This window comes from Schistocerca piceifrons, chromosome 7 (assembly GCF_021461385.2).
Source record: "Schistocerca piceifrons isolate TAMUIC-IGC-003096 chromosome 7, iqSchPice1.1, whole genome shotgun sequence".
Lineage (NCBI taxonomy): Eukaryota > Metazoa > Arthropoda > Insecta > Orthoptera > Acrididae > Schistocerca > Schistocerca piceifrons.
Window position 1 is genome coordinate 232743986 of NC_060144.1, and position 19663 is coordinate 232763648.

General features: G+C 37.7%; 1 protein-coding gene across 1 annotated transcript in view; it reads right to left on the bottom strand.

The window, feature by feature from the left end:
* Window positions 1-858: 858 nt before the first annotated feature.
* LOC124804814 (arrestin domain-containing protein 17) overlaps window positions 859-19663 on the bottom strand; it is a 55453-nt gene continuing 36648 nt past the window's right edge. The window contains exons 5-8 of the mRNA XM_047265153.1: window positions 16646-16834; window positions 12919-13171; window positions 9197-9370; window positions 859-4937 (exon numbers count right to left, since the gene is read on the bottom strand). Coding sequence (XP_047121109.1) covers window positions 4801-4937; window positions 9197-9370; window positions 12919-13171; window positions 16646-16834 — 753 coding nt within the window. The 3' untranslated portion in view covers window positions 859-4800. The remainder of the gene's footprint in view (window positions 4938-9196; window positions 9371-12918; window positions 13172-16645; window positions 16835-19663) is intronic.

Sequence of the window (19663 nt, forward strand, 5' to 3'; positions counted from 1 at the left end):
TATCCTTATTGTGAAATACATAGAAGCCTGCAAATTATTTGTGTAAGATGAATTATTACGTTTCCTGATTCTGATCGCATATGTTAATATGTAATCAGATTGACAGAGCAACTCTGGAATTTACATACTACCTGTATTTCTCTGCTGCTTTTTTTAACTATATTCTGTATAAAACTTGCTGACAGATTACAACTGTGTGCCAGATTGAGACTCAAACTCAAGACCTTTAATGTTTGCGGGCACGTGCTCTAGCACTGAACAACCCAAGCATAACTCACAACATGTCCTCATAACCTTAATTTCGCCAGTAATCTGTGAGGACAGGTCGTGAGTTGTGCTTGGGTAGCTCAGTGCTAGAGCACCTGCCAGCAAAGGGCAAAGGTCCTGAGTTCGAGTCTCGGTCCAGCACAGTTTTAATCCGCCAGGAAGTTTCATATCAGCACACACCCCGGTACTGAGTGAAAATTTCATTCTGGAAGCATACCGAGTATAATTTTATCAAGAATTTTAAATGATTTATTTATCCTCCTTGGCATCTTTATACATCTATTCTCTCCTCTCAAAGTCCTTTCACTGATCCAACCTTCGAGCCACTAGCGCCTTATACTTAGCTTTATTATATATACCTATATTGTATTGCTATCAACCTTCTCTCATCAGCAAAGCACAAAGTAATTCAAATTAATATTACAGTTCTTTGCAACAGCAATTAAATTCAGTGAAGCAACACAGTTTTAAATTACTTCAAGTAAAACACTTTTTTTGTTTTTGAATGATATACGCACCCTGACTAAGGTTTGCACTGTTGTGTCAAAGAAATGGAAAAAACATTAATTTAAGAAGGCTATACTCATAAGATGCTTTGGAAATTTGCATTTTATTTCTTTAAGGTCACATTTAACATATAGCTGCAAAATGTTCACCAGAGTCTTGTTATTCTCATAAAAGCTTAGTATCCAAACCCACAGACTTCAAAAGCGTGAATAGTGGGCATGGATTTGCTGTGGCATAAAAGTGTATCCTTGGATCAAGAATAACTACAGCCTTAATTTCCATATTCTTGCAAAATTTGTGCTTATTACCACAGGTTCTTCACATTACACGGCTAACATACAAAACAGGAACTAATAGCACCAAAGTTGTGTCCTTGCCCATTTATAACCCATGTTATTATGTATCCTGCTTTGGTAATTCCAGAGCAGAGTCCTGCATCAATAAAAATTAGATAATGACAAATAACAGAAGTATACATATATTTCTGACCAGTTGAACAGTCATATTACATATCAAAATATAAGTGATGCAAACAAATGGTGAAAAGCAATATAAAACAATTATGTGTGGGAACAACACTCCACACACAAATTCAACCATTCTAAAGTAACACAAGCTACTAGTTAGTACCAAGCTAAAGCAGATAACATGTCACCAGTGACAAGATAATGACAAACTCTAAAAATGTCAAGTTATACAGATCAGTCACAAAAATCTAAAAAAATATCTGTGCTCAAGTCTCGGTTAACTGTTGAAAAACATGGTAAATGCTTTGTTAGTATGCATTTAAAGGCTGAGTAAATCTTAAACCTATAAATCTTATTAATGCACAAAATTATTGCTAAGTTATAAAAACAGATATGTATGAAGCAGAAAAATTCGTTAGTGCCAGTACAGCTTGCTTGCTACACACGAGACAAGTGGATCGTGGATCCATCATAACAGGTCATAAAATATATTATGATTACCAACATACATTACATGTATTAAAAGGAGAGTTCACTTGTGAAAGCTATAAAATTATGAGGCAGAATTGCTGGCCAGTTCCTATTTTCAGGAGATAAAAAATTTTAGTACAGCCGGTAGACACATCTTTGTCTCCCTTGTCCTCACAACTGGCAGGTCACACTCATCCTGGGGTCTGAGAACCTATCATTCCTTTCTAACATTCAACTCCTGTCCCTCCGTACCTCTTCCCTACCTGAGTAAGGAACCAATAGTTCCAAAAGATGGGATAATTTTTTGTATTTTTGTGTGTATCTATATGCAGTACTAAAAATTTTAGTGCATCTTACTGGTCAGAAATTCCATCTCATAATATTTGTTATATATCATTTTGTCACTAAAAACATAATTCTCTGAGCAGAGTTAAAACACGAGCTTTTGTATTTATGACTATTAAAAGGTATAACAATAATGGACCATGAAGTTAAAATTTGAATAATTATTAACATTTTTTACCAGTATGGTGAAATACACTGAATTTATTAAAAAACAAATGGACAAATAATGAGCAAAATCTATAACATAAGAATATAGACTATGATCTTTCAGTCAAAAATAAATATTTTTTCTTCCAGTTTCAGATTCATTCATCACAAATTATTTCTGAATAAAAGAAGCAACTAATATAAGATCACAGTGAGAAATCAGAGTATTTTCATCAGTCAGTTATTTCATTTTCAGTCATTTATAATATTTTAAATGCTCTACATATAACAAAAATTAAATTATGCAAGCCATTTCAGATCTAATGAATCCTGCAAGATATTTGTTAATTTTCTTGATAAATGTAGGAACATTCAGTTATTTTCATAATAAAACATGCCAAATTATGGACATGTTATAAGCTGTCATATCTTGTAAAATTTTCTCAAAATATGTTTGATAATTTAGGTACATCTGCTTAGCAAAACCCTTACTACATTTCTACATAACAAGCAATAAACACATTACAAAACAATAAACTGTGCATGTCTAGAATTTTGTTCACAATGAGAACTTATTTGCTTTGGTTTTGCTGCATAGTGGGGATTCTGCAACTTACTTTTCATTGATGTTTGTGGAATGCCCTATACGAAGTTTGTGCTTATAAACATATTCGCACTCACTGAAATGAATGAGTATAAAATCAGAATAAGGGTCAGATCTGTTATTTAGTATATGGAAACAAAAGTTTAGGTGCACACATGTATACAAAGTATTATACATAAGGATATGTATGTTCAAGGACTATTTCATCTTTATCAGCATCATGGTCAAATAACTGGAAGATTCATGAGGTTCACTTAACACAGACTGGAAGGAAGGCTGTATAGAGGCCCTCCTCAAACATTCATCTGCTCAGTTAAAAATATCTGCCAACAGATAGCTAGTAGTATGCAAGAAAGCAGAAAGAACTACACTGTAGAGAGCTTTCACAGTAAAGTGGTGATTATCAGACTCAGAAGATTGGCGTAACGGTATAGCTGCCAGAAAAAACTTACTCCTCTCTTGTTCGTCCTACTTTCATGGAAAAACTAGCATGGTTAGTGAGCATAAAAAATGTGTTTGAAACATGGTATCACTGACAATATTAAAGTTTTTTATTGGCTCAAACAGTTGATGAGCAGAATGTATGAAACTGAGCAGAATGTATGAAACTATGAAAAAGATAAAATGAAAATGGAAGGCCATGAAAGAGGAGAAAGAAGCAGAGAGAGATTTATTGTGATGCTGGCTTGACAAAAATAATTGAGGAAGGCTGATCTCCACATTTAAAAAAATGGAAAAGGAATATTAAGGGAGGTTGAAGTATTAGTTACAGGAAGGAGCATTAGCATACAATAATTTTAATTTGTGGCTTAAGTTACAAGGTTTTTCTCCCAAATAATAAATAACTAATAATATTAACAAAAGCTTGTGAAATATCAGGTTCAATTAGTACTCTGTAAGCCACACATGAAAAAATATTGTAGTTGCTGTAAGTGTGGTATTTATGGGCACACGCTTCTTCAAATTTCTCTCACTACATATTTAAAAGATAAAATTAAGTAGCAATAACATAAGATAAACTAACCATTTCTAACATGATGACTATTTCTCTGTAAGAAACTATAACTTGCAAACAACATACACACACACATCACGAAACTATTCATTGGTGTCAAGAGGGATAAGATGCAACATATACTATATTTTCTCTGCCCAGTTTTCATTATTACTTGTAACATGGATCTGAGAGAAGCAGATTAATTTCAATTAAATTTTGCCTGTGAGTATGATGCATCAATTTGACATCTAATATATGTACTAGAACAGACAAACAGTTGTAACAGCAGATCTACATAAGTAAATGAAAAGTTTTTTGATGCTGCCGTAAGTGTGAAATGGAATATTTTACATAGTATACCAGAAAAGGAAATGACAGAACAGCAGCAAAAAACAAATAGGGTTACATGATAACCTGAGGGTAAGGCTTAAGGGTAAAGTTCCTCAGTTTAATAACTATTTATTTACTTTGCTTGATGAAATATTGATGAAGTTATATGGTACCTTACTTTAACAGTTTCACATTCGTGTATCATCATATTCTTTCATATTTGGTCTTTGCAACATTTATAAAACAATTTCCTAGCTTGAAAGAAAGTCTTAAAAGTAATTTGTATACAAATATGTGAACAGTCTTGACTATGCTTGTATAAAAAAAACAGTATGCACACTTTTAGCTTCTACAAAGCTGTTAATAATTAAAAATTCATTCTGTACACATGTAAAAGAAATAAAAAGCAGTAAATCTGTTAAGTTAGTATTCAAAGCAAATAAAAATCTGAGATTCCTGGTATAAGAGTTTTCACTGATGTTTATGAAGTTACGTCAGATTATAAAAAGCTTGTCCCAACAACCAGACGATAAAAAATGAAAACATTTGTGCCATTTACAAGAGTATGGTACTGCATGTTAGACAAAAGATGTTAGCTATGTTAGTGTATCACATTCAGAGCAATACAAATTATTGTAAAAAAAAAATGTTCTTCCTCTTTAAAATCATTGCTGAGGTGGCTGAAAGTTGTACACTGGATAACGTGGAGTGAACTCCTGAGATCCTTGCGTGTACTGGTTGTCAGATGCATCTCGAATATTTTTTGCACCACCAAAAGTCCCCTCAGCAAACATGGGTTGTGCTGTATTGAAAATAAAAACTTGTTAGCTTTGTGGTAAACATGGGAAGCTGCTAGCATACCAATAAACATTTTTAAAAAATTCTTAAGGAAGAGAGGAATAGTCCAAAACTGCCTAACTACAAATTATCATTCCTGCTACACATGGCACACATGCCACAATCTGTCAACTTTAAAATGTATAACACAAATATATGAAGAATCTGTCACACAGGAATCTACACTACCACACAAAACTAATAATGACTACAAAATGAGGCCCCAGAAGGAAAGCAAAAAAATCTGTACGATCCATCTGTGGATGGATTTGCAGTAAACCTGAAACCAATAACAGTTTGAACCAATAAACTTTTGAAAACCATACTTGCGCTGGTTGCTGTAGTAAACTACATACCTCACAACTTTACTACAGTCGTGGTTCTTGTAGTGTATTTTTGACAAGACAGCAATTCACCATTTACAAATGTTATTTATAACATGGAGCTTTTTCAATCTTCATATGCATGACTTAATGAACATTGTAGAAAACAGATTTCAGTTGCTACTCCGGTGATTTTCAGGAAGTATGAGGGAAGATCAGAAAGCAATGCACTAAAATTTTTTTCTTCCCTGGTATTGCAGTTGGAATGCTGAAATTTGATGACAATGTAGTTTGAAGTTTGCGCTACAGAGGGTATTTTGTTTTTGTGTGCAGTTCTATCAAAAGAACCCTGAACTACAAAACAAAAATGGTATGCATGTTACTGTCATCAACTTGTGAAGAACAGCGATGTGTAGTTCAGTATTTGTGGGCCGAAGGGCATAAACTGAGTGAAATTCACAAGGACATGTGTGGCATGTGGAGTACCGACTGTATGGACTGTAACAATGTCTCCAGATAGTGTACATTCTTCCAAGAGGACTGTATGAAATTTACTGATTCGCCACATTCTGGGCGGCCGGTAACAGCTGCAACCCCACAGAATGTCAGAGCCATTGAGACAGCAATTTTGAATAACTGGCGTGGGCAATTGTGACTCTTATCTTAGTAATTCAAGATTTCCTATGGTGCGGTGTACGATATTGTTCATGACACACTGAAATTTCGTAAAGTAAGTGTTCGCTGGTTGCCTAAGAGCCTGACTGACAACCACAAGGGCCAGTGAATGACAAGTCTGGTTCACTTAATGTGTTACATCATGTTTCTGAAAGGAATCGTTACTAGTGATGAGTTGTGTGCACAAAACCAAGCAGGTCTGTGTGGAATGGGATCATGCTGGTTCCACATTACGAAAAAAATTCTGAATTACTCAACTTGCTAGGAAAGTGCTTGGGATAGTATTGTGAGATCTGCATGGTGTGTTACTGGTGGACTTGCTGAATGTGGAACCATTGTGAATGCTGCAGCCTATATTAAAACTTTGGTTGTGTTGTCCTTTCGTGACGAATGCCAGAATATTACTGCTAACGGTGTGAAACTTCATGACAATGCTCACCCCCATGTTGCTTCTGTTCATGAGGAAATCACCAAACTTTGGTGGGAGGTAATATAGCATTCACCACACAGTCCGGACCTTGCATCGTCGGACTTTCATCTGTTTGGTCCCATGAAGAAATTTCTGGCCCTCCAATGCTTTGTGATAGATGCAGAAGTGAGATAAGCAGTCTGAAGATGGCTACACTCCAATCACATGGACTTCTACAAACAGGGCATGTTGAAACTGTGACCACAATGGCAAAAATGTATTGAGAAAGTTGGTGACTATGTAAAAAATGTAGTAAAAGATTTAAGTTGATTTGTGATTTTATTTGTTTTGTTACGTACTAAACTTTTTGATAGTAAAATTACTGTGCATTCTCAGATGACATATTACAAAAACAAATGAATGAAGTACTGAAAAATCAGATACTCTCAGTTTCTATGAAGTTGTGATTCTAGCTAAGCAGTTTGCAGTGGAAGCTTTTGATGCCAAGAAGAGTAAAACTGGAGTTCAGGCAGTTAACTGCATTCAAGACACAATGATTTGCATTAAGGTTCTTTGAATTATGTCTTTGCTGAGAAATAGATACACAATTTACAGCTTCACTGCTCACCAACAAGCAGATGAAGATGGGTTGCACAATTCACACTGATATACATCACGGTCATTAACTTATGGCAACCATAATAAATGGGTATATCTGAACAGAAATATGAGAGTTCACTGAAATTGTATCCCTTAAAAGTACATGAAACAAAAAAAGTTAGAATATTAATATAGTTGCTAAAGAAATTAAAAGACGCGTTGAAGAAAGTAATGAAAAGACAACAGTTTAATTTTCAAGCAAAATCACATTGTGGACAATGAGTAAAGAAGACAAATGTATAATTATGACTCACAGCACCTAGGGCAAAGATATTAAAAAAATAAACTATGAAATCGCCAGCTTTCAAAAATACAGACAGTTTCTTTATCAAAGGAAAGACAAGGATAATACAGGTTAGGCAAGTAAGTGTTAGAGAAAAATTGCTCCAAACTGAAGACTAGGAGAAGTGTAAGAAAAAAATTACTCTGGAGCTGGATAAAAAAAAAAATTTCAAAATTAGGCCAATGTGACAAGCATTATATCATCGCTGGACAAAGATATGATAGGAAATTGACTATGATCTCCCTGAATGATTTATGGTGGCATTCCTCTGGAGTGATTAGGAAAACTGCAGTAAATAAAAATAAGAATACCAGATGACAATTTGGGCCCATTTCTTCGGGACAACCCAGCACTGTTACCACTGTTCCATCTTGCCTGTTGAATTCCTACCAAACTCTTACATATTGTAGATTCTCTACTGATTCAGAAAATAAGCAGTTGCTATTCTACCTATTTGTTGGCTGGGTTATCATATGAAATGCACTGCATTAGATTAGTTATCACTTCTATTGACTGTTCCTAGAAGAATATGTATACTGAAAACCTAAAGCAGACTTCTCAGTTTTCTTTAATACATGTTTGACTTGTAAATTTATTGTATCAACATGCAGTTACAAATCTTTCAGTGGATGACAATCTATCATGTAAATAAAAATCAAAAATTGTGCAGCAGAAGATAAGAGACCAATAAATAATCATTCATCTGGATACTAAAGACAATTAAGGCAACAGACGCAAGGAGAAATGCTGAACATTATTTCCATAAAGATTTGTCTATTTTTGACTCTCCACCAAATTTCCATTACAATTTAATGTATAAACCCTTTGTCCTTTGCTTGAACAAATTTATTTTACACAATAAAGAGAATAAATCAACAGTTCGTGTCGTGACAAATGAAGTCACATATGCTGAAGTTTAGATCATCAACTTAAAAAAAACAGATAAGCCATTGGAAAAGATAACAGTTTTGAGGGACATGAGCATAATTTTATGTTGTCTTACTTAATTAACTCCTCAGACTGAAATTTACTGATTTTATTTTATTTCAGATCTTCAATTTCAGGGCATCCTGTCCCACCAGCTGATGTGCCTGAGAATTCAAGTACATCAACTGAAAATTTGGTATGTCTATTGCAGAAATCTGTCTATAAAGCTTGTCCACAATCACATCAAATGTCATCCTCTTTTCACTGCATCACAAACAGAGAGACTCTTACCACCTTGATGCTTTATTAAAGAATGTCATATGTTTATAACACAAGAGCAGTATCCCACCCTCAGTTCCATCCTTCAGGGATTGTTTCATTAAAGAAGTGAGACCCATGGGCAGCATCACAGAGTTCACTAACATTTATATAACCAAAAAATTTATATTTTGTAGTGGTCATGTCACAACAAGCCAAACAGCTTTTTATTTTTCCAGTTAAAAAGAACTTTTTAAAGAAGTGTATGTGTCCATATTTATTGACAGTAAAAATCAAACATGAATGTCAACATTTTATTTTAATAAATAGGCAGCAGTTAAGGATGCACACTATTGTTTTAACTTTCATTTGAAACAAATAATGGAAGACCCCAGATGAAATAACAGTGTTAATTATGAGAGAGTGCTACTCACCACATAGAGGTGTGTGTGTGTGTGTGTGGGGGGGGGGGGGGGGGGTGCATGCAGTATGATGAAAGACTTTGTCTGATAACTAAAAATCTAACACTCTACTATTACATGTGATTTTCTGGTGTTCAGTACCTCCCAATACCTCCTCCCTGTGGTGAGTAGCAATCTATCCCAATGCATACTGTTATTTGATTTGCAACTTTTCTATATTCTTGCAGATGCCAGAACACTGTGGATATAATACTGGAAGCTACTCACGCAGTGTAGGGTACAGAGCTCCACCAGGGGCAGCAGGTGGTCCTGGTTGAGGGGGCCCAGTTGGAGGAACCCAAGCACCAGCACCCCCAGTAGGGAGTGGTGCAGATGGGCTGACATTTGGGCCAGGGCCCCACTGTGGATTCTGAGGTTGTCCTCCAGGAGACACTGCAGGACCTGGAGAGCAAACAGTTTCAATTTAGCCAGTTTCACAGCTAAGATAACATTCCTGACACATAAAAGACTTACTGAATGGATCATAATTGCAATCTGCAGCAGCAAATCATTTGACAGCTAATGCTGGATAAAGGCCTCCTCTACACTTTTCCAAGCATTACAGTCGTGAGCTGTACACAGCCATATTGTCCTTGTATGTTTTCTAACGTCATCAACCAACCCTATGCTTACATCGCCATCTTGGACTTCTCGTAACTATTTCAATCTAGAAAACAACTTCCTTGGTCCATCAACTATGTCCACATGTCCTGCCAAATTCTAACTAATCTTCATTAAAGTCTGTGCTGCAGCTCAGATGTTATAGTCCTTTTCTATGCACTTGATCACTGCCTCTTATATTTGGCAAGCAGTGATCTATTCTCATATAGTTTTCTATCTGAGGGGCAGAAAGCTTCACTTCTGCAAAGTAGCCAGCAACCTACATATATTTCCACACTGACCCAAAAGTCCATTAATATTTGAAAATGGATGAATTCACAGAATAATGTAGGCAGAGGGGAAAAATTTAACACACGTGCCTGAAATGACATGGCATCTTCCAGAACCGCAAAACAGTGCAAAAATTGGCCAACATATGGATCTGGGAAGCAACACGTTGCATGAGAATTGTGTATCAAATGAGCTGTAGTGAGAGAATGTGCTGTAATGAGGGAGGGAGTCAGATGCACCAGAAAGTGTGGAATGTTGACTTGGACAACCAGACACAAGTGCTACTGCTGCTCGGACAGTCGAAGATGAAATGCAGACTTCAGCGGGTTGATCTCCACATGGTGAGGTAGCACTCATGAAGTCGCACATTGCACCACCATTCCACACATTAGGGAGTACTCTCCAATGCTATCTGTACACAATCCAGTGTCATTATGAATTGTTAGCCACTGATCTTGTAACACAGACAGCATTTGCAATGTGGGCACTACAAAAAAAGGTTGTCTAACATGTTGTAGACAGACAAAGCCCATTCCACAATCCCAGGATCCGTCAACACCCACAACTAAAGAATTTGGGCTACTGAAAATCTTAGAACTGTTGCAGAACACTCCACTGAATGATGAGAAAGTCATTGTGTTGGGGTAAATTTACCACATCAATCATGATAGAATTCATTTGTTCAAGGAAATGTGGGGTGCTACTTTTCAGACTGTTAGCACACAGGTACAAAATCACATCATCCAAAGCCTGGCTGATAAACACTTGTTGGAAGGTACGGCTTTTATGGAGGATGGAACTCCACTCCATATTACTACAAGTGTGAAAGATACCTGGCACACATAGTTTGGTGAGGATTGTGTGCTGAGCCACAATTTCCATCATGCCTGGCCTCACACATCCCAGACCTCAATCTAGGCAATTATCAGTTGTGGGGTTACCTGAAGCTGGAAGTTGTCTGACCTCATTAGAGATGCTAAAAGACAACATCTGATGCAATCTATCACCATATCTACTGATATGCTATACAGTGTTGTTCACAACACTGTCGCTCGACTGCAGGGATTGTTGATGAATGATGGCCAACATGTTGAGCACTTATTATCAAGAACATCATTTTTGCTAAAAAATTGTTATTTTAATTATTGTTTTTGTATCACATGAACTGCAATCTGTTGATCATTTTATGCGCTTCTTTGATTTCAATAAAACATCGTGTCATTTCACACACTAGTGTCAACATTTACTTTTCTATGTACATTATTACGTGAAGCAACCATACAGGTTAGGGTCCAAGGTAGCAACCCTGCAGCCATTCACCCTGGTGTGCCCTGGTTTGCGAGTAATTTGTCGACACACAGTGACATTAAATTTCTAATTATTTGCAAGTCATTTTAATTGCTGTGTTACCTTTTTCATTTGCACTTATTTTTTCTCCTTATCATACTGTTTTCGGACTGATGACCATAGATGTTAAGTCCCATAGTGCTCAGACCCATTTTTGTCATACTGTTTTCATTTGGAATCCTTATGCATTTGATTTTAATTATTTTTGTTTATCTATCACAATATTTATAGATTTAAAAATGCCAATTTGTAGGTTAAAAAACAAAAGACAAAATAATTTATTTATATTGGCTGTGCATTGGCGTCATCAAATATGTATTTTTCGTTACGTACAACACGTGCATCTTTTTGGGTGGTAATTGTCATATGAACACTAAAACACAGATTCCTGTTGCATTTTGGACAAAGTAACACAAGATAAACTTTTAAACGAAAGAATGGATTACAAATAAATGTGCAAAATGAGGAACTGAAATAATGACAGCAATAATATGGATGAAAATCTAAGATGAGTGGACAGAAAAAAATTAAATCAAAAATAATAAAAGTGATCAAGATGATGTGACAAAGGGATACAAATTTTAAAAAATTACATTTAAACCAGTTCACTAAATACAAATTATGATTAAAGTAATTTTGATAACTATTTATAAATAAAAAAATTGAAGTACCTGACAAGGTTCAAACCCGCAATCTCCTGCATGGCAGGCTAACACGATAACTCCTACATAATAGCACCACTTTATGAACACCTATCAATTTTAAAGCTCTAGCACGTAACTCAAAAATATGAATTTTTTTTATTCACAAGCGAGGGCCTACCATGGTGAATGGCTACAGGGTGAGATACCAGGCACTCTAATGTACATTATCATACAGATGGTTAAAAAACTTGATCCCACCCATGAGGACCTCTCCTTATCAGAGGGCTAGATTAACACAGAAGATGACGTATTGAGGTAGCAGTTCTTTCGGTAAAGAAAGTTTACATCAGAATCATCTGTACCACTGTCACATATTCTCCACATCAAATCATATGTAATGACACATATTAAAAGGTCTAAGATTTGCCTGTTGCAGGGCAAATGTTCGACTTATCCTGCCAAGATATTTATTATAACGTATTTTTTTGTAGACTTGAAAATGGAACTTGTATCAAAACTAGTCTTTAATAAAGCATTATTTACTAAAAACGCCATATGGTGGTAACATGAATTTCTTCATGTAACAGAGTTAAGATTTTCATAATGTGTGCTCTCCAAATCTATGCACTTGGAACTCTCACCGCACACACTCAAACAAACAACAGAAAAAGTTGATTACGGTGTTTGTTCTGGCATTCTGTTAATTAATAATATGTATTCATAGCAATTAAGTTCATAGCATGTAACATCGATCACTGTCCATCACTCAGCTTTAGTGTGCCATGAAGGAGTGAGGTATTCAGCCATAAAAATCTTTCCCCAATTACTAGGAGATAAAAAGAATCTAGAAATAATACAATTAACTTCAAACACAAATTGGAATCACATTCACTTAAAAATTCCTCCTAGATGAACCTAAAAAAAGGAGAGGCTTGAAATAATCATGTGAAGCAAATTGCCATAATCTTCACTGGCAAAGTGTATCATAATGTTAAATGACACATTCCTCATCATGAGAGAGATCACAATTATGATCCACATAGCATCAAACCACTAACAAATACTCACCTGGAGGTGCAGGGCCCCACTGTGGTTGTGCAAACCCTCCTGGGGATTGGTGACCAGCAGGTCCATACTGTGGATGGTGGTCACCACTCGGGTCAGTGGGTGGGCCATCTGGAATGATTGCTCCATTGTTCTCACTATCTGGTTTCTGCAATGGAACAGGTGACTGGTAGGATGCCAGTGGGATGCTTCCAAGTATGATAGGTGTCTTTACTGTCAAGTTTCTATGATAGAATCCCGCCACTTTGCATTCAACCTGTAAAATTAAGAAAAAGTAATCTTAACTAAAATTCAGTAAATTGGTTCCTTCGGAAAAGGGAAGTATACAACCAGGAATGTATGTATACATGAAGACAAAACAAAAGACTAGTTGAAACTTCCTGGCAGATTAAAACTGTGTGCCTGACCGAGACTCAAACTCGGGACCTTTGCCTTTCGCTGGCAAGTGCTCTACCAACTGAGCTACCGAAGCACGACTCACGCCCGGTACTCACAGCTTTACTTCTGCCAGTACCTCGTCTCCTACCTTCCAAACTTTACAGAAGCTCTCCTGCGAAGTTTCATATCAGTGCACACTCCGCTGCAGAGTGAAAATCTCATTCTGGAAACATCCCCCAGGCTGTGGCTAAGCCATGTCTCCGCAATATCCTTTCTTTCAGGAGCGCTAGTTCTGCAAGGTTCGCAGGAGAGCTTCTGTAAAGTTTGGAAGGTAGGAGACGAGGTACTGGCAGAAGTAAAGGTGTGAGTACCAGGCGTGAGTCGTGCTTCGGTAGCTCAGTTGGTAGAGCACTTGCCCGCGAAAGGCAAAGGTCCCGAGTTCGAGTCTCGGTCGGGCACACAGTTTTAATCTGCCAGGAAGTTTCATATCAGCGCACACTCCGCTGCAGAGTGAATTCTCATTCTGGAAACATCTCCCAGGCTGTGGCTAAGCCATGTCTCCGCAATATCCTTTCTTTCAGGAGTGCTAGTTCTGCAAGGTTCGCAGGAGAGCTTCTGTAAAGTTTGGAAGGTAGGAGACGAGGTACTGGCAGAAGTAAAGCTGTGAGTACCGGGCGTGAGTCGTGCTTCGGTAGCTCAGTTGGTAGAGCACTTGCCCGCGAAAGGCAAAGGTCGCGAGTTCGAGTCTCGGTCGGGCACACAGTTTTAATCTGCCAGGAAGTTTCAAATCAGCGCACACTCCGCTGCAGAGTGAAAATCTCATTCCAAAGGACTAGTTGCACGTTCCATGGATTATTTGAATGCATATTTAAATGGCATTAATGCATATTTAAATGGCATGGAATGAGACAGTTTAGAGACTGTCAATTTTCAAATTTAGGTTAGGTGTATGTCACATATTTTTCAGCTAGAGCTGCAAGTATCAAGTACTGAAAAAAGGAGCATGCAGCTTTTATCTGATGTCAAGACTAGTCAATTCCTCACAGTTAATGGACTGCTATATCAAGTGCAGCATATTTTGTCAGGAATGGTAGCCCATGTCATATCCATCCAACTAACGATCATGAGGTGGCCTTCATAATAGCAATAGTTGAAACCTCATTTACGAACAAAAGTTATATACTTAAAGTGACAAAACACACAATGCACAGATTTTTTTAAAGAAGAAGGATTAACGAATACATAAAGTAACCACTGACATCACATATTTCAATATACAAAGCATGAATAACGATTGTTAATAATATGTATAACTCTGATTTAAAACCATAAATTTAAAAAAAAGAAAGAAAGGAAAAGTAAAGAAAATCAGACACTGCACACAGACCTCCAACAGTGTTCATGCAGTAGGCCTGCAAATGACTGTTGCTTCACAGTTGATATCAGACATTATCTGCAAAGTTAATTTAATGCTCAACATATAAAAAAAAAATGATAAATTGATCATTCTTATTTCAAACTATCCTGCACTTCAATATAATATCAAACACCTGACAAACAATTTCATTTTTATCCTTACATAACAAAGAATTTAATGAAAGTATTTATGAATTACAACAATATAAGAAAAGACAGATTGCTACTTACCGTAAAGAAGAAACATTAAGTTGCAGTCAGGCACAGTTAAAAGACACTTACAAAAAGCTTTCGGCCACTGACTTCATCCGTAAAAGAGAGACACACACAATTCATACATGCAAGCAAGCGCACCTCAAGCACACATGACCGCCAACTCCAGCATCTTGAGCCAGAATGCCACTGAATATGATGTGATGCCACCAAATATGATGAGAACAATCCTACTACTGAACTGTTCACAGCAACTCTGTCTTTGCCCTACCTTCCTATTAACAATGAATCCTACCCCCATTATACCATTTTCTGTTGCTGTTGATATTACCAATACTCATCTGACCAGAAATCCCTATCTTCTTTCCATTTCACATCATTGAGTCCAAGTATACCTCGATTGACCTTAGCATTTCCCTTTTCAGATTTTCTAATTTCCCTACTACATTTGAACCTCTGACATTCCTAGCCACAACTTGTAGACTGTTACATTTTCATTGGTTATTCAATCTTTTTCTCATGGGCGTCTTCCCCTTGGCAGTCCCCTCCTGGAGATCCAAATGGTGGGCTAGCCTGAAATCTTCTGCCAGTGGAGAGATCATCAAGGCACTTTTTTTTATCCTGCAGATACACAATATGTGTCTTTAATGCAGTGGTTTCCATAGCCCTCTGCATCCTCATGCCATTGATCACTGCTGATTCTTCTGCCTTTTAGGGGCAGTTTATCACCCCAAGGGCAAGAGAGTAGCCTGACCCACTGTCCATTTCCACCCTCTTTGACCAGGTTGCTGGCAGAATGGGGGCAACTTCTTATGCCAGAAGTCTTTAGTCACTGTCGCTGATAACTTTTATTCAAAATTCAAGCAGTGGTGTGGTTTGAAACTGGGACCGAGGACATTTTGATTGTTAGTCAAAGAAGCTACCCCTAGACCATGGGTGCATCTTTGCCATCACTCATAAGATTTTAATAAATCCATACCTGTTCAGGGAAGTGCACTCAGAGAGAACTTTGAAAAATCTTTCTCAAGAACAAAAAGGTAACGTGAGGGCCTGTCTCAATATTTTTGGTCTGATTGAAGATGACACACAATTACTAGTGAGGTTTACAAATACGATCCAGTAACAAAGCACCAAAGCTTAGTGATGTACTTCAATCTGGCCACAGTTGAAACATGTGAGAATGAGCCAAAAAAAAAAAAAAAAAATAGTATGCAACCACACACTGATTATCCATTAATAAGGTGTGACTCAAGATGAAACGATAAACCAGCATTTTTACTGAGGAGTATTTGACGGGTCTCAATATAGTGTCACTTGTAACAGATCAAGCATCATACACAAACACTTCCTGTGCCAAAAAAGTTCATCCTGTCACACTTTGTTCTTGTTTAATGAATGATTATGAATGTTCTTGTGTTCCTTAGTCCTCAATATTAATCAAATATTCCATGTGATTTCCTTCTCCTGCTGAAACTCATAAAGAACCTGAAAAGACAATTTCTGAACAACAAGCCAGTTGAGAAAAATTTCAATTCTAGAACACCAGAAGTGTTATGTAGAATGGACTGCCTGTTACAAGGCTGTGAAATTTCTCAATGGGACAGTCTATAAAAGCAAACTGCATTTGTAATTTACACTGCATAATAACCTAGTAAAATAGTCTCATATTTTATTTTCAGACGTCATGCACAATAAATTTTACATAAGGAACAAGACAACTTACTCTTAAATCATATTCCAGGTCAATGATATTACAGTTGTTAAGATTAGATGGTGGTAATGGTGGGATTGTGATTTGTTCACACCAAGTGTTGGAGCCACCACCTGCTACTGAGCCGAAATTCTGCTCAGCTATTGTAACTTTGTCCTTGCGCTCAGTCCTCTGTGGCGATGTAGCCTTAAATGTTACAACCTGCAACATAATCATCATATAGAATCATTACTTAGTATTACAACAGGGCAGTGACAGAACACTGGAAGATCTAGTACTGCAAACAAAGTTTACTGTCTTAAGTTTACATGACAGACATGACTTTTTGAGCTATATTCTGTCTTCCAATAGACAGTATTACAATTACTGACAGTGACTGTATTTCTATTCAGAGAGGACTCTTTTGAAGTGTGGTCTGGAATGATAGCCATTGTTATTTACACTGCAGGAGCTGGAATTATTTGTCTACTGGTGAACAGAAGCAATTAAAAACACATTGCACCTGCCACAGCAAAGCGTAAGGTGTAAGTCATTTGAGATGAGGAATGGGATCAGGGTCCTATGTAAGGAATGCACTGTAAAGAGCTGGTAACTGGTAAAAGGAGTAGTGGTTCACAAGTGCAAAAATCCATTTAGGGAACAAAAGCAGATTCCTGCCCCTTGATGAACAATGTAAACTAACAAAATATTCTCAGATTTCCAGACGCATAAGGTGGTTAAAATTCCACGAGCTTTAGGTAAATCTCTTCCCGTCCACTGTCAAAGAGTAAATGACTACCATGTCACCATGGCCTCATCATTAATAGTCGCACTGCTGGCTGTGACATCACTTGTGCCTGCCGAACATGGTAATGTTCTCGTCGCACGTCTGTCACGCCTACTACAACCATGCTATGAGCAGGTCGCAGTGTGTACTGACCTGTGAACTGCCTAGCTCACTGATGTGTTTCCAAATATTTTTATTTCTATAGCTTTTTTCATAAAGATACCCCAAAATCTGTGGGTCATCATAATGACAGATTTTTCATCAAACATAATGTGCTGTCAATTTTCTAAAGTGTGTTCTGCCAGTCTGATTTTTCAGGATAGCGTAAAAGCACCTCTCATGTTCCGTCCAGCGTTGCTCCACAGTGTGCACTGTTTGCCCAATGTAGTAGCAGCCACATTGAGACGGTATCTTGCACATTCCAGGTGTTCGGAACCCTAACTCATCCTTCACAGGGATTTTTTTGGGTGGGAGGACCTTAACACTGATGGAATAATGTGTGTCTTCAGGAGTTGGTTAATCTTTCCCAACACTGTGTCATAGAAAGGTAACAACTCCCAATAATGTGCTACAGAAAAGCAATAACGCAAGTTTCTTGGTCACTTCTTTGGTGGCGTTTTCACTGTGCGTCTCACCAGAAATGCTCTGTGATACCTGGCAGTGACTATCCATTTTTCCAGAAGAATCTTCTGAGGTGGCTTAGTTCTAGTGACAGGTTTTAGGCATTATGAGACAACTTTAGCATGTTGCATGAGGGTGGTCAGAATGCTACATTTCTGTGCCAGATGATGGTGGCTGCAAGTGTCCAGGTACTGATCCATGTGTGTAGTTTTCATGTAGATACTGTGGCTGAGGTGCTCATAAGTTTCCCAGCAAACAAGTACATCAAGAAAGAGCAATGCACCTCCTACTTCTACTTCCGTAGTAAACTTGATGTGGTCAGGAATACCATTCAGGTGTTTTAAGAATTCTCCCAGTTTTTCATGCCCCGTGTTCAGATGACAAAAGTGCTGTCAACATAACAACAAAAATAACTTGTATTATCTGGAGCCATGTCGAAGGTGATGTCTTTAAATGTCTCCATAAAAATAATGTGGAACATACTAGTTGGAATAAAAGCATACAAGCAATAAAGATAAAAAATCATTGTGTAGTCGAGGCCTGACCTTTCGATAGGCACATAAACAAGACTGAAAGTAAGTTTTTGGATGATGTCCTCCTTCACAGCTAACTAGTACTGAAAATGCATGCACACACAAACAGAAAGAGAGAGAGAGAGAGAGAGAGAGAGAGAGAGAGAGAGAGAGAGAGAGAGAGACCTGGCTCTACCAAATACACAGTGTCGCAGCCAACTTCATTGCGCCAGCACTACAATTCACCTAGAGTGAGAGGTTGTACCTGGTGGAGCGAGTGATGGAAGAAATGAAGTGGAGAATGCAAGAGAGGACTGGAGGGCAGAATGGTTGACAGATGGGAGGGAGAGATGGATAATGTACAGAATAGTGCTGGTGAGCATGTGCTGGCACAGGCATTGGAAGTTGTGTACAGTGCACAATGATGTAAGGAGAGGCCTGTGAGAGGGACATAGAATACAGAAGTGGGGGACAACAGAGAAGTATTGTAAGAAAATGCAACACCTAGAGACATCCTTATGCTGCCATTTATTGAGTGGCTAACAGTTTCAGTGCTTCAATGCACCATCTTCAGGCCTCAGTTGATGCTGAAGGGGTTAACACCATATGTATGCACGATGCACCAACATAACTGGTGTACACAGAGTACCTGCAAGTGTGATGTTGTCTCTTCAACCATCAACTGTCAACAATGAATTGACAGTTGATGATTGAAAAGACAACATCATAGTTACAGGTAGTCTGCGTACACTGGTTATGTTGGCCACTGATGCATAGTGTATATGGATGATGTTAACCCCTTCAGCATCAACTAAGGCCAGAAGATGGTGCACTGCAGTGACGAAACGTAGCCACACAATAAATGACATCATAAGGATGGCTGCAGTTGTTTCATTTTCTTACAATAGCGAATAGACCCAGTGCTCCAGTCAGAAGTGCAACAGAGAAGGGTTTGAGCGAAGACTGAGTGACGTGGATGAAGTGTGGGGAAGGAACAAAGGGGCATGAATGCAGTTGGAGGTGGATGTTGGAAAGGGACTGGTGGAGACTGAGGCCAGGTGGATTGTGGGACTGAAGAATGTATTGTGAAGACAATTTCCAACTAAGTAGTTTGGAGATGATTATATTTGG